The sequence below is a fragment of the Phascolarctos cinereus genome, unplaced genomic scaffold (assembly GCF_003287225.1).
Source record: "Phascolarctos cinereus isolate Bilbo 61053 unplaced genomic scaffold, phaCin_HiC Scaffold_726;HRSCAF=1367, whole genome shotgun sequence".
Classification (NCBI taxonomy): Eukaryota; Metazoa; Chordata; class Mammalia; order Diprotodontia; family Phascolarctidae; genus Phascolarctos; species Phascolarctos cinereus.
In genome coordinates this window covers 165,783,920-165,811,582 of record NW_027556098.1, presented here as the reverse complement: position 1 = coordinate 165,811,582, position 27,663 = coordinate 165,783,920, and the positions used below count along the sequence as shown (strand labels likewise).

Sequence of the window (27,663 nt, the reverse complement as noted above, 5' to 3'; positions counted from 1 at the left end):
ACTCTATTATACCAGCAGTGTCAAACTCAAATAGAAATGATCTGTTCAGGCTCATTGACTTAGAAAATCACAAATCAACATTGTGTTTTACTTATTTTTATTTATTTTGCCAAATATTTCTCAATTACATTTTAATCTGGTTCAGCCTGAAGTAAGGAATACTACAGAGGGCTGTTTGACACTCATGTTATTTTTCCTACATGGTCTCCTTTATCAGGGTTGACCTATCTCAGAAGGCAATCCAGAATTTGCTCAGTGGTTTGGTGTTAAAATGTCATTTGGGGCCTTTTACAGGGAGGAAAGACAATGACTTAATGCTCCAGGATGCTTTGCCTAGTGTCCTTGCATTGTGGAGATTTTCTTGTTCTGATTTGGAGAGGAAGTATGACATTTTTGGCAATTGGAATGAAAGACAGATTCGTATTGCAAAGGAAGTAATTTTTATATCTAGATATGCTGATTCTAAATTTTCTTTGGAATCTCATCATCCTGCAAAGTCATATCAGCCTTGAATCAAATACCTCCTCAGTATCTCCTCCCCCTAAGGCCTTTCCCTCCCTCTAAGTGGAGAGGATGGAGGATGGACAGTGATAAGATCCTCCAAAATCCTCCACTTAAAGAGGATCCAGGGCAGTCAACTCATCATTTCCCATGTGGCTATAGTCCTCTGGACTTCATTAGATGCCTGCGCTGGGTACCCTCCCCTGTACACTCCTCCTCCCTTTTCAGCTTCTTTTAGATTCTGAGCTTCTTGAGGGTAGGGACTTCTTTTTTCTTCATTTTTTTGTAACCCCCGTGCTTAGCGCACACCTGAAACTTAATAAATGTTTATTGGATGAATGAGTGGCTGAGGAAAATGTACCCAGGACCTTGAAAACTCTAAAATAAGTAAAGCCACATGCACTAGTAGCCATTTCAGTATTCGAGATGTCTTTTTCTTGCTGTATTTTGGTATCAAGGGCTGCTCTAAAAAGTACCGAATCTAAAGTGATCATTTTACCCCATTCTTAATGCCTTTTCCTCATAAGCTGTTCTCCAAAACTGAGCTGTTTACTAATGGAATGATAGCTGAATCTTAATTCTCAGCTCACAGACCTTATAAATACTGTGCTAATATCGGAAGTCCATGATTTTTTAATGATTTCCTCAGGGAGTAGAGACTATTGCTTCACCCTTACCAGTGAAGTAATTAACTTCCTTAACTACTGGACCAAATTCTGCCAGGTGATTCAGTCATGGAAATAAGTTAGGTCCAAAGGAAGCACATCAGTTTCTTCAAAGCAGTCTGGGGGCAGTTTTGCACACAGAAACAGGGAGTTGTAAGTATTCTGGCATCTTTCAAACACTAAAACCACTACCTCTGAAAAATAACCAAATTGCACAGGTCTCTCGCTCTCCATTTCCAGTAAAAATACTCATAGCCTGCAAGTCTTTGGATATCAGGTATTGTGGTTGGGTAAAACACCAAAGTGTACAGAGAAAGCACAAAAAACACAACCTGTTCCAAAGCTCACCACAGCAGAGTTAAGAGCCTGGATGGGAGGTAGGGAGCTCAACCTGGAATTCTTGTTGACAACTAATAAGGAGGAGGGATTGGTGGGGTTGGTGGGCTTTAGAGTTCATTTTCCATCCAGATCATGTTTTCCTAAAATTTCAGAAATGCCAACACTGATGATCCTGGGGGGAGGGCAGATGAAGCATGTGATCACTGTTCTCCCATATATCCCTTGTGTTTCTGGGCTTTCATCTTTGAACTTATTTCTCAAATAGTTTTGTGGAATATTATGCTTAACATTCAGAAAGGCCACAGAGAAGTTTCAAATCTCAACTTACTTAAAAAAAATCCAGTCAAAAAGTTTCCCTTTCAATGAGGCATTCAACTGGCATATTTCTATGAGATATAGCTATTCAGCCATATAACTTTTTTTTTTACCCTATGAATTATATGAACAGCTGGACAAATTTCTTGCAAAATCAATGCAAAAAGAAATGTTTTAGCTTTTCTTCCAACCAGTTTTACGTGGCACAAACCTTCTTCAGGTTTTTCTTTTTATGTTCTTTAACTTGGTCCAAATTTGGATTCCCAACAATATTTTCTGGATATGGTGAACAATGATACTGTTAGATAAATCATCTTAAATCAACTACCTTATTTCAAGGATAAGCCAATTCTCCTTTATTTGAGGAATATATGTATGTGTGTGTGTGTATGTGTGTGTGTGTGTGTGTGTGTGTGTGTGAATGCTTCTGAGATTTCATTTCCCAAAGTTAAAAGACTGATGTGGCTTGCCTCTTCTAAGCATACCCTGAAAAAAGCCTGGATAGGCTGTCAGATTGAGGTCTGCCAAAATACCTTACTAATAATTGTTGTAAGACTCTGGAATAGCCCCAGGCAGGTTCTGACTAATAATAACACTGGAACATACATTCACTCCTAAAAACCTTATTATATTTTGACTATCTGTTACACTGCTATACAGAGTGATTTGAGGCCTATGGTAAAGTCCCTCTTTTGCCCAAATTTCTCACCAATCCGTCAAATTTCTCTTCTGCTAAACCTGAAATTTCATAGATTATAATAACTTAGTAGCATTGTTTCAGAAGATAAAGAAGAAAATAATTTATGTTAAAGAAAAAAAGAAAATAATTCATGTTGCTGTAAGCTGAGGCCTCTATTTCCTTATTCAAATGTGGAAGGAAGAATTTATCATGTCAATCAATGGATTAACATTTATTAAACACCTCTGCTAGGTAAAACATTATGATAGGTATCAAGGGACCAGCAAAGACAAAAAAGAGAGTCTGATTTTAAAGGAATCTTTAAAGTGTCTGCAAAGAAATTACTAAGTCAGACAGAAGAGGAGTTAACATTAGAGTGAAAAAAATATGACAAGCTAAGTTTGAGAAATGTTGACTTAAGGATATTGGAAGGATGTCTAGGTGTAGATATAGGAATAGTTCTGGGCTGAAATCCTGCCTCAGGTATTTCTAGCTATGTGGCTATAGGTAAATCACTGGACCTCTCTGGACCTCAAGTTTCCTCATGTGTAAAATGAAGTAGTTGGACTTGATGATCTTTAAAGTCTTTTATAACTTAATTTACGATCCTGTGATACTTTAAGAGGTTCTTGTAGGCAGAGTTGCAGGAAGAATTCAAAAGGAAGGTGAGGCTCAGAAATAAAGTGAGGCAAGGAGAGCCATGAGACTATGGGATCTCTGAAGCCAAGTAAAAAGAGTATCTAGCAGGAACAGGTTGTCAGTGGTATTAAAACTTTCAGAGAGGTAAAAGAAAATGAGGATTGAAAATAGTCCATTATATTTGGCAGTTGGCCTATTAATGAACTTTAAAAGAACAGTCTCTGTAGATTAGTGGAGGCCCCATTACAAGATGTTTTGAGGACAGAGTAGGAAATGAGAAAACATATATGCATAAACTTTTTCAAGAAATTTGGCCAGGTGAGGCAGCTAGGTTGTGTAGTTGGATAGAGCTCCAGCCTTGGAGTCAGGAAGACCTGAGTTCAAATATGACCTCAGAAGATTAGCACTAAGTAGCTGTGTGACTGGCAAGTCACTTAACCCTGATTGCCTCACCAAAAAGCAAAAAAGAAATTTAGCTAGCGAGGGGAAGTTAGAAATTGGATGCATGTAAAAGGGTCACAAGAAACAAACAAAAAAAGTTTGCAGAGAGATTGAAAGAAATTGATTGTGAGAAAGAGATTTAAGGCAAAAGTAGGGGGTGATCACTGAAGGGCAAGAGGAGGGTGGATGAAGATTTTGAGAATTTTGATAAATGGATTCGAAGCCTTAGTGAGCTCCTGTTAGATTTTTTTTTAATCTTAGTGGAGTAGAAACCTAGTTCATCTACTGAGTGAGAGAGTGTGTGTGTGTGTCTATGTGTATGCACACATACATGTGCTGAGGAGAAACGTAATAGTTTATCAAACTAGAGAATTTATATTTGATGCCTGAAATAACTAGAAAGTCATTTGAGCTTGTTGAGAAGGGAAATAACATGATCAGAACTGTAATTTAGCAAAATCACTGTGATATCTCTGTGGAGGATAGATTTAGGGAAAGATCTGAGTCAGGGAGGCCAATTAGGAGAATATAGCTGTAGTCCAGGGAAGAGGTGATTTAGACCTGACCTAGGGTGGTAGCTATGTGACTAGAAAGAAAGGATGGGAAATATGTTGTAAAAGTTGAGTTGACAATGTTTGGCAACTGATTGGATATATGGCACCAATGTTTCAAACTGAACTGAATGGAAAGATGCTGGTACTCTCAGTACAAGTAGAGGAATTCAGAGGAAAAGTGAGTTTTGGGGAAAATATAATGAATTATGTTTCAGGTATGTCCCATCTGAAATGTCTGGGGGTTGTTGAGTTCAAAATGCCCAATACCTAGTCAGTGATATAGGATAGAAATTTAGGAGGGACTAGGGCTAGATATATAGATCTATGAGTTATCTGCCTAAAATTAAATCCATGGGAGCTAAAGAGATTACCATGATAGAGAAATGGGAGAGAGAAAGAGAGAAGAAGAGAGCCCAAGGCAGAGCCTTGGGGGACACTCTTAGGGACAGGGCATGGGTGATGACCTAAGAAGAGTAAAGGTGAAGCTTCTGACATATTACCCTCTAAGTTGGAATCTCTTTTATTTCACACTAAATGATCTCCCTTTCTAAATTCCTTCCTGGCCTGGTTCCTGACTTTCTCTGGACTTCAAAACCATGCCTTAACTACTGTTGACTCATCTTGGAATTTCACTCAGTGTTTGGAACCTTTCTGCTCTGGAGTAGCCTATCTCCTCTGACTTCTGTTCTCTTTGCACATCCCTCCACAAATCACCCCTCTTGTCCCCCCTTCTCTTGTTAGAGAGTTTCTCTTGAAGCCTGCATTTTGTGGAGGGGTCCAGGGCTACCCTGCCTTCCTTCCTCTTCTGGCCCTATTACTGATTATTCTTGGACTTCAAAACCATGCCTCCCTCTAGGAAGAGTGGGACTTCCCCCTCTACACCTATGCCTACATCTTTTGGTGTGTTATATTTTAGAATGGAAGCTCTTTGAAGGCAGGGCCTGCCTATCTTTTTGATTCTATTTATTACTCCAGCACTTAGCAAAGCATCTTGCACATAGTAAGCATTTATAAATGCTTATTTTCTTCCTAAAAGTATCAGTCTAGTTTATAGAGATTACTGGGCTGGGCTGCCAAAAAACAAGGGGAAAGAAGAACCAGTAGGCAAGGGAGAATGGGAAAGTGAGAAGTCCCTGGCCTCTGTGAATCCCTCCTCAACAATGCCCAGATACAGTGACTTGGCCATTCCTCCCTGGCAACAGCCTACTGCAATAAGAACCCATTTACCATGGACAAATAGGACGTGCCATTTGAACAAGAGCTATTCATGGTCTAGCATATTTAAACAAGCATTTGCACCTAAAATTTTTATTGCATTTTGTCTGAGGATGAATATAAAAGTTACTTTGGCTTATTAAACTAACTTCTACAAATTTTATTGCTATTTGTAGCATCTTATTTCAGGAAAATGTGGCTTTCTGTCTTCTGTAGCTGTCATGAAGACAAAACACTGTTCTAAATAAATCATTGAAAAGGAAGGAAAGAAGGAATCAAGCACTTAGCATAGTTTCTGGCACACAGTAGGCACTTAATAAGTGCTTTACAAATATTATCTCATTTGATCCTCGCAATAACTCTGGGAAGTTGTTGTTGCTGTTTCTTCATTCGTTTTCAAAAAAGACCAATGACATCGGGGGGTGATGTCTTGACTTGCTCATGAATTAGATTTAAGTGAGGCAGAGTTGCACAAAGTCATTGGCTTCACTCTGTCTTCTAGGGTCATCCAAGTCCAGTGGCAAGACAAAAGTTGGGACAACTGGAACTAGCCTGGGATGCAGTGGGTGACTTTGGCGTCTTGGATGTCTGACCAAGTTCTAAGTGTTCCACAGCATCTGCTTCAGCTGCCTTCATGGCTGTTGGAATAAGTTGTTCTCATATGCCCATTCCCCCTGGAGAAGCCTTCACATACTTGGGGTAGACATCCCCCTAACTCACCCAGTTGTGGCCTGGGAGGTTACCCTCAACCTGGTTTAGCCCATATGCCAAGATGGCTATAGTTTGGAGCCACAAGTGAGCTATCAATTTCACAGCTGAGGAAATTAAAGCAAGCAGAAGTTAATTGAGTTAACATAGAGTAACAGCTAGTAAGTGTCTAAGGTTGGATTTGAATTCAATTCTTCCTGACTTCAGGCCCAGCACTCTATCACTGTGCCACCCAGCTGATGAGTTCCAATTTCACCAATGATACCATTCTTTGAGAAACTTTGCACCCCAAAACAAGATCATTCATTACAGTAATGATAAGAATAATAATACCTATTTATATAGTTTATATAGCACTTACCATGTCAAGGAACTGTGCTAAGTACTTTACAAATACTATCTCAGTTGATACTTTGTGAGGAAGGCACTATTATTATCTTCACTTTTACAGGTGAGGAAACTTAGGTCCCATGGCTAGAAAGTGTCTGAGGCTGGATTTGAACTCAGGTCTTCCTGATTCCAGGGCCAGCCCTTTATACATTATGCTACCCTCTACCTCCAACAATGCTATTAATTTATACATTACAAATATCAAAATTGTAAAATATTTCAACAATACAGATTTATTACTGTTATTTTATTCTATCCTTAATGTATTTTGTGCATAAAACTACAATAAATTCTTAATTTATTTGAATAAAAATGACCTGACATTATTTGCATTGATTGTTTTATGAAAATTACATAAGGATGTGACCATTTTGGGGGGGTGAGCATGAAAAGTTTGTATAAAGTTTGGAAACCACTGGCGCAGTGAACAGATCAATAGACTTGGAGTCAGAATACTTGTTTCATTGTTTGTCTTGTGTGCTCAAAAGCTGTGTGACCTTAGGCAAGTCACTTGCCTCTCAGCTTCAGTTTCCTCATCTTTAAAATGAACTTGAACTAAATAACTTCTAAAAGTTGCTTCTAACTCTAACATTCTATGATTCCATTTATATACTTAGAAATAATGGTTAATAGAGATTTCTAGTATATGTATTGAGGTTCAGGGGTTCAGGGGTGCTGGGACCCCAAAATCACAACACGTGGGTCTAGTCTGAAAGAATTTGACCCAAGCCTTCAGTCGAAGACAAGGTTTATTAGAACATCCACCATATTGGGCAGACTCTTAAGGAGTCTGAATGTTAGTGAGCTATTGGCTAGATTTTAAGAATCTGAGCAGTGGCTAGATTATAAGAATCAGAGCCCCTTAATGGAGATAAGAAAGACTGTGGGAGGGATCTAGGAGTGGCCAAGTAGTCTTACTTCATAGAAGTGATAGAACTCCAGGGACCTGGACCAAGTGGCCAAGGAAGAATGGAGCCTAGATTGGATTAAGGGTGGGAAGCGGCCAGGGGCCCACTGGGAGATAAGACAAGGAGGGCTAGGCTAGGTTAAGGGTAACGGAGAATTGGGAGTTTGGGTTGTAGCCCAAAGAAGGCCAGTTGATAGGATTATAGCCTCAGGTTAGATAGCCTCAGAGATTTGGTCAAGTGGGAAAGTCCAGGGTTTTTCCTTTCTGGGGTCCAGATACTATCCTCATCACATAGAATTCTGAGTATACTTGTTTTCATTGCATTCCTAGCCTTTAAGGATTAGAGTAAAAATAGCTCATGTTTATATAGCACTTTTAATACTTACAAAGTGCTTTCCCCACCATGCAGGAACATAAGATTTGGCCTAGAATCTAGTTAGGTAGGAGGCTTTTCGGACAATGATTGCCATCTTAGCTATTATATGATCCAGTTGTTGTAGACTGTGGGATACTTTGATAGTGCTGAGATGACTGGTTATGTTGTCATCATGGTTTTCATACATGCAGATGTTGTGTTTTTGAAAGATAGATTTTATTCCTATCCAAATGAATATAGTAGAGAGCTGTGTTATAACAAGGTTTGCTAAAGTAACATCAGAGGACTCTGGACAGGGAGAGTTTCTGGCCTTGTATTCCACTCCCTGACCCATCACAAACAAGCTTTAAAGTATATTTTCACCACTTTGAAATAAACACTACTTATGTGTGTTGACAGTTGGTTTTCTGAAGAACTACTGAAAGCATCCAAAGTAAGGCAAACATTCTGATGATCCTTTCAAACATGCATGTATTTAAATTCTTGTTAAACAATCTTCATCTTTGCAACTTCATAGGCTTTGATGACAAGCAGCAATCGACTGTTTATCAAAAACTAAGCAAGGAATGCTTAACAAGATAAAACTATACTCAGGCATATTCTTGGGCCTACTTAAAATTCTTCCTATGGAAGCGTTGATAGAGGGTGGAATATTTTACCAGAATAGGGAACTCCCAGTTTGGTAACCCCCTCCACCAATACAGGTCAACAATGTGTCTGTGAGAAGTGCCTGGGGGCATTGAGGGATTAAGTGACTCTCCAATGTCCACACACTATGTACCAGAGGCTAGACCTCTTCCTGACTCTAAGGTTGGCTTTTTATCCATTTCACACTTATTTTTCTAATCCAAATGATATTTCTTTAAAGTTGGAGGTGATAGAGTAACTAGCTCTTTAACCTTAATTTGCTATACTCAAGCATGCCAATGAATTTGTGATCTCATTTTTGTAGATGTTCCCTCCAGTTTCCGAATAGAAATCTATTAATGCGGGCCCATTCTAGAGTATGCCTTCTCATAAGTCTGCCACAGGGCATCCACCTGGGGGTCCTTCCTCACTTTGTCTTTACATTGTGAAGACTACTTTTTTGATAATGCATTTCTTTGGTAACATCCTTTATGCCATTTCTTCTTTGTCATTACTTACCTGTTTTGTGTTACAGCCTGTTCACACTCACCATGCATCTTTTCAGTCTTCTCTGAGTGATACTTAATTATAATTCTTCAGAGACCATAGTGTTCCATGATTTGTGGCCATATAGCAACAAAGGTAGAATATTGATATTAAAAACCTAAACCTTCACTTCAGAAGGTAGTTTGTGGTTATTAAAGGAACTCTAATTTCCCATAGGTAATTCAACCTCTTCACTTTCTTGTGTTTGGTTATAGGCCCCATTCTTTGTTCATTTGCAGGGGATTTTTTAAATATATATACTGAAAGATGAACTCTATAGGTTGGCACTCTCATATCTCTATAATGTACAATAGGCATTTTTCTTCTCCTTGGTTTCTACTATGACAATGGTTAGGCCAAAATCTTTTGAGTAATTATAGGTTTGATCTAGGAGACTCAGCAATATTTCAGGGCTAAATGCAACCAGCGTAATGTTATCCAAAAACAAGAACATCTGGAAGACCTTACCAACTACAGTAAAGTACATTTTCCTCTATCGAATCAAGAGCTTCTTTTGTACTTTACAAATAATGAGCTCAGTGTGGTCTTATATCTATACATCTTTCAGTTGTGTAGTGGTAAAGATGTATAGTAATGTCACCTGTGAAAGCATGCCTGTCCCCTACTGATACTCTCATAAAGGATACTCTTGGTATATTATTCTTATAAAAATTCCATGTACCAAGAAAGTAAGCATGTAGGATGACAGGTGTTGATATTCTTATAGTTACTTTTTTTGTTGTTAATAAGGTCTCAGATTTTTCCAAGCCTCTTTCAGATGCTTTGCAACTCCATCCCTTAATGCCTTCATGATTGTGTTATCTTTACCATGGATCTCTTCTATATATATTTGGTCTGATCTAGCTCCTTTCCCCATCTTTGTTTATTTTAATGCCATTTCTGCCTCCTCTTAAAACATATCTGGAATTGGGATGCTAAAATCTAAGGATAGTGGCTCCACTTTTCTTCATGGTAAAAAGAGTTTGTTATAGAAAATTTTGCAGATCTTTTCCATCTTTCATTTGTGTGTTGTTGCTCTTCCTGTTTCATCCTTAAATGCTTTGAGGATGACCTTGCTTAGGTAGATCTCCCACCAAGGTTTCTTTAAACTAGTTTTACCCTCAGTTGTTTCGGTTTTATGAGGACATATTGCTTAATATTCTCCCATCTTTCTTCTCTATAAGTTTTTACAGGTGAGTTTACATTTTAAGCCACCATTGTTCTTGATTGTCATACATCTCTGCTTCGTTCATCTCCTCATTATACCAATTTATACTAATTTAAGTTTTTATATACTTATTATAATTGATGGCTAGTCCATTTTTTCCCCATCAATATCTCATATTTTATCACCAGTAACTTGCTCAAATATGTAAGGTTAAAGTTTTTTTTAATTACATGCCTTAAATTACAATCTTAGCTCTAAAAAGTTGGTAGTTTGACTTTGCAGAGACAGCTATTTAATGAACAATTTTTGTCTTAGTACCAAGCTATTTCTTATCTATTATATACAATCAATTTTATTTTTTGCTTATGTGATTATTATTTGGTGCTTGCCATATCCAGGGTCTTCTAGATTTTTTTGAAGAATATAGCCATGATATGTAGGCATAAGGACTCTATGTAGTCTATAGGTCTTTGGCCTAATTAATTTCTTATTCTTGATCCAACTTATCTGACTTTCATCAACTCCTGTATCTTCAGCTACAGAAGGCCTACTGATTTCACCTTTGCAGCATCTCTCTAATATGCCTCTTTCTCTCTAATTCTGACACCATCCTGGTACAGACCCTCAACACCTCACTCTTGGACAACTGCAAGAGCCTGCTGGAAGTCTGCTTGCCTTAAATTCCTCCCCATTCCAATCTATCCTCTATTCAGTTGCCGAAGTGATTTTCTTAAAGTGATGACCATGTCACAACTCGGTAAACTCCAGTAGCTCCCTATCGACTTCGGGATAAAAAGTATAAAATCTTCTGTTTAGCATTCAAAGCCTTTCATAACCCACCACCCTCACCCAGCCCATCTTTCCATCTTCTTACATTTTTTACCCTACCATATGTTCTTCAAATCAGTGACACTTCTTCCCTCACTATTCTGTGAGCGAGACATTTCATCTCTCAACTCTAGGAATTTTTTCCGACTGTCCCCCATGCTTGCAATGTTCTCCCTCCTCACCTCCTCCTCTTGACTTCCTTCAAATTCCAACTAAAAATCACACCTTCTACAGGAAGCCTTTCCCAACCTCTAGTGCCTTCCCCCTTTTAATTATTTCCTATTTATCCTGTATGTTGTTGTTTGTACATATTTATTTGCTTATTGTCTCCCCCATTAGATTGTGAGCTCCTTGAGAACAGGGCCTATCTTCCAATTGTTTTGTATCCCCAGTAATTAGCATATTTCCTGGCACATAATAGGTACTTAATAAATGCTAATTGACTGACTGACAGTTCTTATGTACACAGTAATTATTTTCATTGTTGTCTTCTTGCAAATGCTTATGAGTGAGCAATGTTATACCAGATAAAAAATATCCCCTGAAATAGTCCCTGTAGATATGTGATAAACCAATTTCACCAAATGCTTTATTTTTTCAAAAGGAGGACCTCTGAGCCATCCTTCCATTTTGCTATGGTATTCTTATATTTAGAGTACTAGTAGCTAAGTTTAAGTTTATAGATGGTTTAAAAACTGTATGACTTAACATCACTTGCCACTTTTCCCACTGTTCTGACACCATTCCCACAAAGTGGAAAGTGAACATACGTAGGAGCGTGCTGAAAAAAATACAGAAGGATGCATTTTTACATTTAATCTTCATTAACATTTTCTTGATCAATTTTTTAAGTTTAGAAATCAACAAAATAGTAAATCAGGCCCTGATTTGTAGCTTTCTGAGTTATAAATTCTCACAATGAAAACTTAATAATTGGCTGTCTCCCAGCTGGTAGGAGCTGATTCCAGCACATCCCTTTTTGTAAGTATCTCATTGTAAGCATTATATAAATGGCAGCCATTATGACAATGATGATTTGTCTATAGTCCTATCCATTGCTTCTTACCCACTATCAGGAATCAGACTGTGCTACTGATTTTCAACAAGATTAACTGAACCTTTAATATCCATTATACTTCTGGACCAGTTTTTCTACTTTTTCTAATCTTCATATGTATCAGTAGGTAGAATGTAACAGGGAATCAGGTAGTTTAGAGCAGAGAAAATATTGGAGACATAGGAAAATAAGAATGAATAACTTGAATTTTAGGATTAGAGAGATGGTAAAGGTGCTAAACCTAATAAACGATGGTGAGAGTAACCATGATGGTTACTGTATTTTGCCTTTCTATGAACAACTTTTGCAGCAAAGAGAGAGAACACTAATTCTTCCAAAGGTATTAATAAATGACCAGTTCTACTCATTATGCCTTGAATACAATGGGTATCATTTAAAGAATCCAATTAGTAAAAAGGAATCCTGGATAAAGTCAGTGGCTAATGCTCAATTTAGTTGCTAAACATTTTAACATGAAGATTCACCTCTACCTCTGAAGTTGGGCATCAAGTTCATGAGACAGATAAACACAGATAGGTAAAAGGGGGCATTGGTGGCTGATAATGGTACCAGTAGCTATCAGCAACCAAATGTTGCATGTTAGATCTAATCAAAGAATCATTTCATAAGGTCCTTCAACAAAGCTTGTCCTGTATTAGTACTCAAGCAGGCTACACTGGAAAATTTTGGATCAGATGATTAAGAAGCTTCTTGTCTCAGAGAATTTAGCTAAGACCTACTCATTTGAGAGAATTTTAAGACATGTCCCTCCTACTTCCCCACAAATACTTGCAACTTACTTAGTTAAATGTCCAAACAGGATTTTCATTGTGTCACGATTTGGTGGAGGAAGCTTTTGTACCAGAGTCTTTATTGCTTCAATTCTCATGTTATTGTCTTGTTTTTCTGGTGGAGGAAAAAAAAAAGCAGAGGAGAAAGCTAGATAAAAACAGAATTTTTTCTTGCTGTAGGTTTAACCAGAGTGTTAGCATATAGAAGCCTTGTGAAAGAGAGTATGTGGATAGATCTATCAAAGCTTTCCCAGAATTTCTCTTTAATCAGATTGGAGAGGGGATCATGATAACTTGAAAATACCACAGTATGTTCTAAGTCATATCTTCTAACTCGTGAAGCAAACAGGGAATTAAGTTGTTTTTTTCAAATTTATGCTCATTTTTACAAAGACACAGTTAGATACAAGTACAAGTATTCTATGATTTATGTGGCTTTGAGTGACATCAAACAGCTCAAAGAATCTGTGACTCCATTTATTTTTCTCCCTGGTATTTTTATGTATTCTTTCTTCTTTAACAGTATAAAGTTCTGCTGGAAAAAAAAACTGAGTTAAAAATTAAATATTCTTTGAAGTAGGAGATTTGGTAAGAAACATTTTAAAAATAGTATATTTTTTTCAAAAACAGTATTGTAATTCTTTCTAGTGAATTAATTTTACCTCTATATTAATGGGATAATATTCCACTATTATTTGTTGACTATATATATTCCCTGTTCCTTTTATACTTTTTTTCTCATTCTTTTGAGCATAGAATTATTCTTGACTCTGAAGAGAGTGATATTTGCTTATAATAAAATATATGCAAGAGAGTGAAGTAGATAAGGAGGATAATTCACAGTCCTTTGTTAATATTAGCTAGTTAGCATTAATTCTTCTACCATGCTAACATGGTCCTGGGCACAATCTAGATGATAAACAGATACTTAATGATTGATTAATTTCACCAGAGGGCAAAGTTGATCAGTGCAAAAGATATCTAGACCCTGTAACTCAATGCCTAAAAATGAAGTATGATGTGTGATAGGTCTATTTAAACTTCAAAAGAAATGTGCCTAGAGTCATAGTATTTAGAGTTGACATAATCTATTTTACAGATAAGGAAATGAAGACACGGAGATGTTAAGGGACTCACCCAAAGTCACACAATTAACAAGTAACAGCTGACATTTGAACCTTACCTCTCCCAAATCCACTGTGTCCCCCAGTATACTATGCTGTCTAGCTGAAAGTATATTTTGAAAAAGTATATTTGACTCTCCTTTGAGTGATTTATTTTTTACTTTCACCCATACTTGACAAAGTGGATAGCAGACATGATAACAAAATTAGATATGATATAGTCAATCAATCAAAAGCCTATTATGTGCCAGTGGTAGGGGCTGGGGTTTGAAGAAGAAATTGAAATAGCCTTTGCCTTCAAGGAGTTTACATTCTGTTTAGGAAAACATCATACTGTTGATGTTTAGTCATTTTTAGTAGTGTCTGACTCTTTGGGGTTTTGGAATTTGGGTTTTTTTTGGCAAAGATGATGGAGTAATTTGCAATTTCCTTCACCAGCTCATTTTACAGATGAGTTAACTGACTTGCTCAGGGTCACACAGCTAGTAAATCTCAGAGGCCAGATTTGAACTCATGAAGATGAGTCTTCCTGACTTTGGTCCTCGTACTCTATCCATTTTGCTACCTAGTTGTCCAGGAGACCAATTAGGACACCTATCAAAATAATCTAGGTGAGAGATAAGTGCCTGAACAAGTGTGGTGGCAATGGAAATAGAGAGGATGGGACATATGGGAGAGATATGGAGGAGAGAGAATTAATAAGATTTAGCAAGTGATTGGCTATGGGGTGAGGCAGAAAAGATAACTTCATATTTCAAAGCTAGAGGACTAGAAGAAAGATAGTACCTTCAATGAAATAAATAAGTTTGGAAGAGGGTGAGTTTTGGTGGAAAGAAAACGTTAAGTTTTAAAGGCCTATGGGATATATGGTGAGAAATGCTGAACAGAATTTGGTGATGTAGTACTGGAATTTGGGAAAGATCATTTAATATATGAATCATATACATAGAGGTGATCATTGAACTCATAGGAGTTGATAAGATCACCTACAAAGGTTATTGAGAGACAAAAGAAGGCTGCCCAGGCTTAGTGCATGCTTGCTATTGGAGGGGCAGGAGTTGGACAATGATCCAATAAAAATGACTGAAAAGGAGGGACCAGATAGGTCAGATCAGCATCAAGAGAGCATAATGTCAGGAAAACCAAGAGAGAAGAGAGTCACCATCTAGAAGAAAGGGATTAACAGTGTCAAATTCTGCAGAAAGACAATGAGGGTTGAGATAATATTCATTTGATTTTGCTGTTAGAAAACAGTGGTAATTTTGAAGAAAGTAGTTCTCATTGAGTGATAAAGTTGGAAGACATCATAAGGAGCTGAGGTTTGAATAAAAGAAGAGGAAATGGTGTCAGCTATCATAAGTATAGATAGACTTTTGGAGCTGAAAAGTAACTTAGAAATAATTTCATCTGAAGCTGTCATTTTAAAGATGAGGAAACTGAGGCACAAATAAATTATCTTACCCAATATCTCACAGTTAATTTGTTTTTAAGCACTTGAGTTGTGCAGAAAAGCACCAGTGTCTGAATTAGGGAGAAAATAAATATTGAGGATGATTGAGTTTTCTAAAGAATAATACTAAAAAAAAGTCCCCTCTCCAAAACCTTATGGGAACATAGCAGTGTCCTATTCAGATCAATACCACACGTCTTTTTTTTTTTTTTTGTAGCTGGGCAAATCTGGAAACAACACATTTTGAGGTATGTGGTGAAAAACTTAAAAAAAATAAAAGTGAGTTCAGTAAAAAGTGAAATGACACCTTTAAACATCAGCTTTATGGATGTGTCCTAATAGAATTTGGAATCAGCATTTAAAATCCTGAGTGGTTAATGATCTAAGATCAATACACAACTTATAAAAATGTTCTAGCTGTCCCAAATTGAATCTGAAAGAGAACTTCTTCTTCTTCTTCTTCTTCTTCTTCTTCTTCTTCTCTTCTTCTTCTTCTTCTTCTTCTTCAATTAATATCTTCCTTTCAGCATATGGTTTTTCAGTTTGCAAAGTTTTGGGAGTTTTGAGAAGATGAACAGACCTCTGACTTGCTTATATTATGACTGTTTGGGAGGAAATCAGTGCTTAATGGAATACTGGAGCATTGGAGGTAGATTGGATGCTCACAGGCTCTCACCTAAGTATCTCTTTTCTTTCAATTAACAACAGATTCCATAATTCTTTTGTCTGTAATCCATCTGTGGTTCCACCCTCAGTTCCTTAGGATTCAGTATTGTTTCCCATTATCCAGAGACCAATTTTATTGTTTTTTGTTTTTGTTTTGTTTGTTTGTTTCCTTCTACAAAGTGCCCAGTCTCTGGGACAACCTCATTCTGTAGGACTTTATGTTGGCTAAAGCTTTCATTTCACCCATAAGCTTTGTTTCAAAAACTGTGATTCCCCAAAAAACCCTCTCTCAACCCTGAGTACAATGTGGTAAATACATGAGCAATAGAAACAACCTCTGTTGAGTGAAATGGCAAGTAATAAGATAATATTGGTAATAAGACAGGAATGTGACTAGATTTGGGATGTTGGACTGGCCTTAAGAGTTTTCCTTTGATTCATGGTTTCCAGGACATAATTTTAGAAATATGGTTTATGATGGTTACATTTGCATTTATCTGCATGAAATGTCACTACTAAAACAAGGACATTTATAACTGGGTTCCTATTTGAGAAGAGATAAGATAAAGTTTCACTGAATATGACGAAGGGAAATGTCTGATAAAATAAAGGACCTTGGGCCAGATGACCCATGAACTTTTCTGGCACTACCATTTATAACTTTATTATTATTAGCTTATTTATAGCTACAACAAATCATTGTTCATGATGCATTCTGCTTTGATATCTGTCCCCACACAAATTGAGAAAAGACTAACTCCTTGTAGAAATTAGCGTTTGGGGAGTTTTATTCATTCTCTATATTTGAAGTTGTGTTTTTTTTTTTGGTGAGACCATTGAGATTAAGTGACTTGCCCAGAGTCATACAGCTAGTGAATGTTATGTGTCTGAGGTCGAATTTGAACTCAGGTCCTCCTGACTCCAGGGCCAGTGCTCTATTCACTGCACCCACCTAGCTGCCCATGTATCTAAAGTTCTTAAAAGAGAACTATTTCATTTTATTAAGATTGGAGTTAACATTCTAGCCATTCTGTCTCTCAAGGTTATTTTGTGCAATTCATGTATTATGTGGATAAAACAAGGTCACATGTAGAGCAGGTCTATGTTTGAAAAGAACAGCCCTCTTTGCCCTGTGAAGTTTTATTTCTCCTTAGTACACATAACACCCAAAGTTAAGGAAGCAGGAGCTTTGGTTGGTCATTCCTGGATCCAGTTATGAAGTGGTGTCTCATTTTGAGGGAGTGAAAATGGGTGCCTAAATCCACCACATGGGCATGCTTTAATACTTGCAGTATCTTTCAAATAGGGAAGAACCCTCTGGGGTTTTGCTGCTCAATTAAAATTGTGGTGGGTGGTTATGGCTCATCTTCATAGGTTATAGAAATGGCTGCTTAAAAAAAAAGCACAAAACTTCACAACAGCTTAAATTTAGTTTGTGTAAAGAGATAATCTGGAACAAATTCATATCTAGTCTACATATGTATATAAACCCAGATTTTTGTACTTTTAAAGCTGGGGGTATTGTACAGACTATTTTTTGAGCTTCCTATTCTGCCCTACTGACACCTGTTTGCTTGCAGTTTCAGGCTGTCTTCAAAATAACATTAAGCCATAAATTTCCCTCCCTAGTGCCATTCCCTGAAAGCAGCAGCAGCCTACAGTATGTGATGGTTTTGTAAATATATAGAAAGTCATTAATTATCAATGGAGTGTTTTGTTAAAATTCAAAAGTAGGTACGTCGTAAATAGAGATGTCATGTTATTATAAACAAAGAAAAATCATGGGCTTTATGCTAACCCATAAGTTGCCACTTTGCAATTTTTCAACAGATTTTTTTTCCTGCAAAACTGAAAGGCCATGCTTTATGTTGAATTAAAGGGAAGACACATTCTATGCGCAGATACATAGTATGATGGACGCCTGATTATAGGCAATGGTAAGCTTGACCATGAATAGTTCAAGCCGAGTATAGAGGAATATTATTTACAGGACATGAAAGGACAAAGAGTGTCTTCAAAACTTAAAAATGAACTTAGGTCATAGTTGAGAGTCATTTCCTGAACTATTGGCGACCATAGATTTAGGGCTGGAAGGAACCTCAGAAACTATTTAGTCTAACCCATTCATTTCCTAGAAGAAGAAATTGAGGTACAGAGAGATTAAGAGATTTGACCAAGGAAAATGAGAAGAGTTGACAGATTTGAGCTGACTTACTCTGACTCCTACGCCCACACATTCTGCTCCACTATGTATAAATTTGATGTCATTTTCATGCTACTTCTCCTTTATGTCTGTATAGCCTTTTTATTGCAAAGTCCTCATCACCACAATACTGGCTTTAAAACAATCATTACTTCTTTAGCTATATAAAAAGAATCTTACATATATATCCATGGGCAATAAATATCAGAAAAACTGGTCAATTCCCCATAAAATACAAATTGGTTAAAAACATCGAGAAAAGTGAATGTCACTTGTCTTTCTTCTTTGAGAAGCATTTCTGATCTTTGGACACAAACTTTAGATAGAGCTCTTTGGAAGGGACAAGAATCTTGATGAGGCAGCATGGGAAATCTTCATCTTGACCCCTTCCTAATCTAGATCTGAGGAGCTATGAACACATTGAAAGGAGTTTTGATACTGCAGATTTCTTTAGTGAAGCATATAGATACTTTCAGAAAAAATTTATAATGTTAATAATATAAATATTGTTGGTCTTGAAAAGTTTCCCCAAAGTTATACTGCCAAGTGATGTAATTGAGGGATTTAACTAGTATTAATGGTTGTTTTGAAAAGTTTCCAAAACTTCTAGGGCAAGGGTGGGGAACCTGTAGCCTTGAGGTCACATGCAGCCCTGAGGACACATGTGGCCCTCTAGGTCCTCAAGTGTGGCCCTTTGACTGAATCCAAACTTCATAGAACAAATCCCCTTAATAAAAGGATTTATTCTGTAAAACTTGAATTCAGTCAAAAGGCCACACCCGAGAACCTAGAAGTCCACCTGTGGCCTTGAGGCCACAGGTTCTCCAAGGGGAACTTAGGGGTTTTGAGGGACTTTAAAACAAGCATCTTCCATGAATATATTAAGATAATACAAGATTTCTTGGTAGGTGTCCCATTAGAGTTATCTATGTTCAACATTAATCTATTAGTATCAAACAAGGCATAAGACAGGGAGATTATGTTAGTCAAAAGTGTTTGCCACAGTCATGGAGAAAGCCCAGAATGAAATTTAAATAGAAACCAAATTCCCTAGAAAAAGTAAGTTCCCAGGCACTCCAGTTTGCTGATGACATTGGCCTCAGAGCATTGAGATCTAAATTGCTGCAGAACTTTCTAGATAAAACTCAAAACCACTTAGAAAAGTTTGGCCTAACAATGCACACAGAAAAAAAAAACTAAGTGGATGAAGAAGTCTTATTGTCATGGCTACAACATGAAGTTGAACGGTCTGCCCATTGAATTGGTCCATTAGCACATAAATCTTAGACACTGAAGAATAATAGTGAGCTGGGCTCATAAGTGAAGAGAAAAAAAATAGGTTAGATAGATCTTTACCACTTTCAATTACCATGAACTTCTCTCTGAAACCCAAACTTCTATTTTTAATACCAGTACTCTGAGTATTGTTATATGGCTGTGAATCATGGAATTCCAGTCACCAAAGAATTAAAATCATGGGTTATCCAAAAGGCATTGGAAGGACCTGTGGTGAGTACAAATTGATCGTCACATATCAGCACTGCTGAACTATATATAAGAAGTAGAATAAAAGATATCATCAAAGATGTGCATGACTGGATAAGGAGGTGGACCAGTCAAGCAACGAGAACAATGGATAATGTACAGACTAAGTAACAAGATAAGTGTAAGGCTCCTAAACACGATGACTGGATTCCCTGTGGAGGATTCTAGTGAAGGTCTGAACAATAGTTATATAGGATGAGAAGGTATAGATGGATTGAAATCTGCACTCTTAAAGTCATTATTAACTTTGATTAGAGCTCACTTCCGTAATTATTATTATTATTAACTTTTTATTGTTATTAACTCATTATTAACTTTGATTAGAGCTCACTTCTGTAATTATCATTATTACTTTTGGTTTCTTTATCCTTACACAAGTAAAAGGAACCACTTGAGAACATACCTGTCACAGAGAAATTTCTTTGTGTTTTATGACATTGTATCCGGGACCCACAGTACACTGGTCTCACCCTGGTTGTACTTTTGATTGGCCGTATCAACTCTTTTATATTTTAAGGTTCTGATTGTTTTTTTCAGTGTGATTTGTTTTTGACCATGAAGACAGTTTGTTGAATTCACGCAAACCGAACTTTCTTCTCATACGTGGAGTGAAAAAAGGGAATAGAAATTACTGCTCCAAAATGAACCTTAGAGGTGATTACTGCACCGTGTTAAATATGCTGGCTCTGAATGTCATCTGAAAGTACTCTGGTGGCCTAATGGGCAGTGAAAATGACTCACCATTTCACATCTCTATGTGAATTTTCCCTAATTTTTTTTATCTATTTCTCAACCTAACAGGTGGCACAGTGGATAGAGTGCCAGCCTTGGCATCAGCAGGATTCATGTTCCAGAGTTCAAATCTGGCATCAGACATTTACTAGCTGTGTGACCCTGGGCCATGAACTTAACCCTGTTTGCCTCAGTTTCCTCATCTGTAAAACGAGCTGGAGAAGGAAATAGCACATCCCTCCAGTATCTTTGCCAAGAAAACCCCAAACTGGGTCATGAAGAGTCAGACATGACTGAAGAACAACAGCAACCATTTTGACTAGATAAACCAGATCCTACCCTTAAACCTGTCAATTTGGTAAAATTGTCCAACTGTGTGTGCAGACAAAACTCTCTCATGTTTTCAAAGGGCTGGAATCACCACAGAGCATTTGCTAGAGCTGAGGTTCTAAAACTGAAAGTGTGGAGACCTAAATTTTCCTTATATATTGATGTAGTAGTTAGATTAGATTTGTGAAGGATAAAAGAAGTCATAAAAAACAAACGTGTGTTCCCCAGAGGTGTTTGCCACAGTCGTGGAGAATGTCCTGAAAGACATTTGTGGTAAAATAAGGATTAAAAAATGGTTTTTATTTTTTAGGGTATTTTTTTTAAAGCAAAAACATACCAAGTCTTGCCTATAATCCAGTCAATTTTGAAAAAGATCTTTCAGGAGGTGCCTCGTATAAGAGACTTCTCTAACCAATACTTTTGATATGACTAAACAGGGACACCCAGAACAAGGGAATGTTAACGAATTGCAAAAGCAGCAAAATCCTTCTAGAATTGGGGCATAAAATTATTTTATGAATCAGCCTATTTTTAAATTGTGAGTCTATTGTAAAAGAAGAAAAACAGGCAACATGTGGTAACTTTAGTCAGCATTTCTGAACTGAGAATGATAAACACCTCTGCCTGGCTCTGGCATTTATCAGTACTGAGATATTATTACCACATAGAGTCACAGCATGGTTACTGTTATCATCGAAAAAAAGAACCAGCTAATCTTAATGGTTTGTAAAGCCGTTACCTGCACTGGTCTGACATTTATCATGATCATTTTACCACATGGGTCCTACATAGCAAAGGTCTTTTATCTGGAAGGGACATCACTATGAATTATTATTTGCAGCTAGGTAGAAAATTGTATGTTGTAGATACCTTTTCTCATTATAAATCACGTAGTCACATTTCACCATTTCCCACAGAAAGCTGCTGAGCCTAGGCTTTTTGCCACAGCTCGTTTTCCTCTCCTACTCCCTCTCTTTTTATAGTTTCTTTAAAATATTAGCCATTTTTTTCATTAAAATTCTTAATATCAATTTTTAACTAATCTAGGTGTTTGGTGTTTGTACAGATGAATGCATCTACGTTTACTGTTATGTGACTTTTCTGCACAAACATTTTATGAAGGGATTGTCCTTCACTTTATAACTGAAGTTGATAAACTGTCTACTTTTTTTTTTCTTAATGCTTGTTCCCACTTCTGTCCCTGTGGCCAGGCTTGTCTCTGCTCTTGACCTTGTCAATAGAATATTTACCAGTAGATCAGATGTAATTTCTTATGCCTGATTTGAAATACTCGAAACACTTATGTTATTTTTTGCCTGAAAAGCTTAGCTTAGATTTTACTATGAAAATGTGTGTGCTTAGAGCAAATTATGGCTTCCTTCATTTTTGTTAGTTTTTGAGAGGGGTTTTCTTTCAGATAGATTCCTTTTTATTAAGTTACAATGGCAAAAAGGATTCTCACCACAAATTTCTTTCAAAAAGTGATACCAAGCATGTATCACTTGCATATTTGATGCCTGAAGATATGCATTAATGTATCCTATGAAGGAACAAGAGATTTTAAAAGGTATGATGGTTTGTAACCATGAAGCCAATTCAAGAAAATGAAATGTATTTGACAATAGAAACCAACAATAAAAGGCACAAGTTTTTCACTGTGAAAAAAATGAACGAATCTTCTATTTTAAAAGATTGAGACAACTAATCTTCTGAAAGAGATATTTATATATTTTCTTCTTTCTCAAGTGTTCCGTTAGGAATAAACAAGCCAGAAAGTCTCCATTCTTATAATGAAGAGGGAGGAGAATTCCTTGCCATTTTTGCATTTAGAAAGAAATGTGTAAGAAGAATGTGACAATTTAAGCAAATCAAGATTGTTTCAAATGAATCACAAACGGGACTTTGTGGAATATTTTATACTAACATGTGTAGTGAACAGTAAATCTGGAAGGAGCTTTCCCTCAATGGTCTAGTTTTGATGAGTTTTTCTATTTCTTTGTGTGTTTAAAAGAGGTTTGGAGGTGGTGTTTAATATTGCTGAGACTCTTGTAAATGAGTTCTGGAAAAACATAGGAACATGAAGGAAAGCTGATGTGCTGTAATGTTGACAGCAGCTGGGGGGATCTGAATGAAGAAACTAACCTCCAGTGCCTTAACTTGGAAGAAAAAAAACAAAACACCTTTCATTCTGTCTTGGCTTCTTAAAACACATACACACACACACACACGCACACACACTCACGCACACACACACACACACACATTAATTTTAAATGCCCATGGACACCAACAAACAAAATGTTCTTAGAAGAGAAAGCCCAGTATTTATCGACAAGAAGTACAAATTTGCGTGGGTGGTCAGGTGGGACAGGGAATATGCCTTATGCATGGTACCACCTTTGACCCTCCTCAATGGTTTCTTATGCCTAGGTTCCATCTCCAACTTTATTATAGTACGTGTTTCCCTTAGGGAAACAGCACCTGTTTTAAGATTTTCGTATGTACTCAAGGTTGCATTATTACTTGTGATAGGGATTCATGTAGATAACTGGTTCGTTTTATGTGTGAAATGAAAGAATCTAAGCCTCTACTGCTTGAAAATGGGATGGCATGCCATGTAATTTTGCAATCTAAAATATTAATTTAATGAGGTAGTAGAATACTCTCTCCAAAATACTCTCTTAATGGCTCATGAAAAGGATGCACTGATATCCCATTTCACCCTTTTTGTTTCAAGATGAAGCTTTTGTTCTAACTCAACACCATCCCTGCCATTGCCCCCCAAAACACTGTAACCTGGGAGCATTTACCATAATTAATGAGGGGCTTTGCTGCTTTGATTTTTCTCCTTTTCAGGGGAACTGGGTGAATTGTTGAGTGCTAATGAAAGTCAGAGACTTCTAGCAGTGGCTCTAGCCAGGCACAGGGCGGGCAGACGCTTTGTAAGCTTCCCCACTGTGATGCTGTGCAAGCTTCCCCGCTGTTATGTTTACCATAGTTTTAATGCCTGCGAAAAATTCCTGATGCAACCAAATTATGTTATGCCCTCTTGTTTATCTAAAGACACCCCCTAACCCCCCCCTAATTGAGCCAATTCCTATTGTTCCTAACCATTGTAGAGATCTCCCTCCTGCACTCCTACCTATCTTATCACCTAAATTCTTGCCTCTGGATCCAAGCTGCTGGGAGAATTTGTCTGAAGACATCACATGTCTCACATCCGGAAGCTGAGGGCAGGATTAAATACATTCTCCTCACCTATGTCACCTAAGACAGATAACCTCATCTCAAGCTCATTTTAATTTTATTTGAGGTCATATTAAAACCCCAAGTTTAATCATCTGGCATTGACAACACTAGCTTAAATGCAAATGTATTTTGTGAAATACACTATGGCTTAAAAAAATCCATACAAAGCCCTCAAACTATCACTGAAAACTAAATAATGTGCTCTAAGAAGAAAACAACCAATTTATGATTTGAGTTGATTTATTCTTGATCCTTTCCTCAAAATCAGATATTGCAAAAGAAAATGACCATTGCATTATATTGTAAATTGATGAATTCTCCAAGTGTGATGTACAATGGAGTTTTTAATAAATATTCATATGACTCTTATAATCCATTAGAAAGACTTAAGACAATGAGCATGCAACTAACTCCCATTTAGACAGGGGGGAAATTGGAATTAATAGAAAAAAAACCCCCAGCACTTAGGAAAGTTAAACTTTAATGTATCAATCTCCAGGTGCCAGAGTTTGAGGAAAATAACCAATAATAGTCATTTTTTACATATTTGATGGGACTGATTATGCAACGTGCAACTCTAAATGGCTTATAGCCCATTGTAGCATGGTTCCATCCCATTGGCTACAGTGGGGTGCAGGCAGATGGATGACAGTGACAAGGAGAGAAGTGCTTTTGCTTAGCCGTGCGTTAAGATGCCATCCAGAAGCTCTGTGCACTGCAGACACTTCATTAGGATGCCAGGATAATGGTAAACTACCACTCAGAGTGACACCCCATTTCCTGCTTACTGAGCTCTCCAACCTCGGCAGATGTCAACAATCTCACAGTGCTACAGAGCAGACCTAACTTTCCAGCCACTTGGACTCCAATTTTTTCCCCTTAACAGAGCCATACATTACATGCAATATGTAATAGCAAATACCTTACTGAAAAACAAAATTTGCCCTGTTCATTATAAACAGAGTGCCCCCTTTTTTTTGTGGGGTGCACAAGGGAGAATGGTGGAGTGGGGCTGTGATGTGCTCTACAATGTGTCCACTTTACATATCACCTAGACATTTCTAGCAAGAATTGCCATTTGGTAATCAGTTCAAAGTGTTAATTACTCTGTGAACTCTGATAACTAATAGTTAAACTCCAATCCCAAGAGAGGTGATTGTGTGTCTCAATTAGCATCCACTCAAAATGTAAGAAAATGCTGAATTCTTTTGTTAAAGATTTGTATTTAATTTTGGCCTTTCTTTTAGCTTTTTGTTCAAAAGAGCAGATGAGCATCTGGATGATATTTTCTCCGTAAATGCACAACTTGAGGCCATTCACACACCTCCTTAACAGCAGTTCAGGCCAATAGAGACTTTATTCTAAAATGTTAAGCCCCACACTTCCTTACAAAGAAGCAAGTTGGTGATTCTTTACGCGCACACACACACACACACACACACACACATATGTATATATATATAATTTTGAGGGAATTAAAAACACAATCAAGATGGAAAATTTGCTTTCAAATCTATAAATGTTTATAAAATGAGAATGAACAATGTGCAGTCGTCTAAGGCATCTTTTTATGAATCCAAATGGCTTTGAAAGTGTTATGCCTCCAAAAAAATGAAAAAAAAACCCACCACCCACTAAACCCATAATAAAACCCTTTCCCAGGTGGCAGTAGTTAATACTTCTTAGCATTTCTCAGTTGGAAATACAGCGATAGAGCAATAAGTGGTCTTTAGATGCTACCCACAGGAAGAGTATGTTAGAACTCAAACTTCAATCTAGTTCTCTCTACTCACCAAAGACCTGATTTTGATTACCTTATTTCAAAATAGACTTTTCACAGAGGAAAAAAAAATACCATTTTCGTAATTTAAAATAGTGGGAGTAGAATCTTTTACCGACATCCCTACTTGGTCTTTATGTTATTAATCTTTTATCAGGGAATGGGGAATGGAGATATTAAACCTAGGCCTATCAATCTTTGGAGATTCTAGCTCAGCCCAGGATCCACTTCTACTTCCTGGTTATGGCTAAGAGCTTGCCAAAGTGGGGAAGTGATGCACATCCAGAAAGAGCAGGAAAAGAATAAAAATGTATGGAACCATGGTGCTTGCAGAGACACTGTATGTCCTGTAGTCACTTTCTGGTTATTCCCTAACTTGAGGTCACCCCAAATGGGAGTTCTCCTGCTACTTAGTTTGAACCTTCTAGCAGTTGACAACCAATTGTAAACATAATTCTGATTTAGAGAAGAGGTTTCACAGGTAATTTTGTGACTCTTCTAAGGTCATAAAATACATGGCTACAAAATAAAAATTAGAACTCAGAGCTCTAGTTACGTCCACTCCTCAGTGTTCCTTCATACTTTTCTTTTGTACTTTGAAAATTATTTTTCTTGGAGTTGCAATTCCACAAGTTAAGGAAAATGGAGAACTGAAGTAGTTAACCTGCTAATTCATGATCCTAAGATTTACTTTTGTGTGCTTAATTTATATCTATCCATTGATTAAATTATCCTATTAATTAAATCAATCCTCTACCTTGTCTAAGAAAACTTCTTTAAGTACTTAGCTCTATGATAATGAAAGTCCAACATTTACTAAGTTGGATCCAAAGTGAAGATTTCTGTGTGAAAGTGATGAGTAGGCAAGCAAGAATTAGACCTTTTGTTAATTTTTTACTAGAAAAATGGATATTGATTTTAGATTGGCATTGGTCACTAGACTATAGAATAAGACTACAGATGGAATAGCGTGCAGATAGGACTGGATTCAGCATGTTCAAAACATTTGAGAGAGCTGCCACTTGGTTAATTTTAGAAATGGTTAACCTGAAACTTCCAAGTCTTCTGGATAAACAAGCATTTGCCTATGTGCAAATGAATGGGCTAGGAACAGAGAAATGGGATGGGGATTTAATTTAATAGCAAATTGAATTCAGTAAAAATGGAACGGGTTAGTTCAAGAGGTAATGAGTCCTCTATTACTCGAGGCCTTCAAATGGTGGCAGAATGACCACTTGTCAAGAACAGAAAGGAGATTTCTCTTCAGGTCCAGATTGGAATAGATGACCACTGAGGTCACTTCCAATTATGGCATTCTGAGGTTATATGAAACATTTCATAAAGGCTTATGGAAGGCATTGCATTATGTTTAGGGAAATACAAGTATGAAAAATAGTCTTTGCCTTCAAGAAGTTTATAATCTAGTATAAGGGAATAATAAAACCAAACCCCCAAACCCCAAAGAGCTCATTGGAAAACCCCCAACATTACTTTAAATTTGCCTTCTAAGATATTTAAGAAAATAAACAATGGTAAATGCAGATAAAGAGTATCAGTCCTACACTGATTTCAAATGTATCTGACAAAAAAGTAGTATTATAAATGCTATAGCCATCCTTTCCTAAAGAGATGAGAAATAATGAAATATAAAGGGACTGGCACTTTTAAAAGTACCGATATTTTTTGTTTTGTTTTGTTTTTGTTTTAGAAAACAAACCTCTAGCTGAATTTAAGGTAATAAGGTTGTTTCCTCACATGCTTTGGTAATGGTTCTTTTCACTGGTATGCAGATGCTAGGGCTTTAGAAATTAATAACAAAGGATGCACATTTTATTCTT

At 37.0% G+C, this 27,663-nt stretch overlaps 1 protein-coding gene across 6 annotated transcripts in view; it reads right to left on the bottom strand.

The window, feature by feature from the left end:
• The window catches only part of ARHGAP15 (Rho GTPase activating protein 15), an 826,255-nt gene that overhangs the window by 68,322 nt on the left and 730,270 nt on the right, over positions 1-27,663 (bottom strand). For 5 of the 6 annotated variants that reach the window (XM_020984726.2, XM_020984729.2, XM_020984730.2 and 2 more), the window contains one exon: positions 12,756-12,861. The exons of the other annotated variant lie outside the window; for it this stretch is intronic. In XM_020984726.2, coding sequence (XP_020840385.1) covers positions 12,756-12,861 — 106 coding nt within the window. The remainder of the gene's footprint in view (positions 1-12,755; positions 12,862-27,663) is intronic. 6 annotated transcript variants of the gene reach the window in all.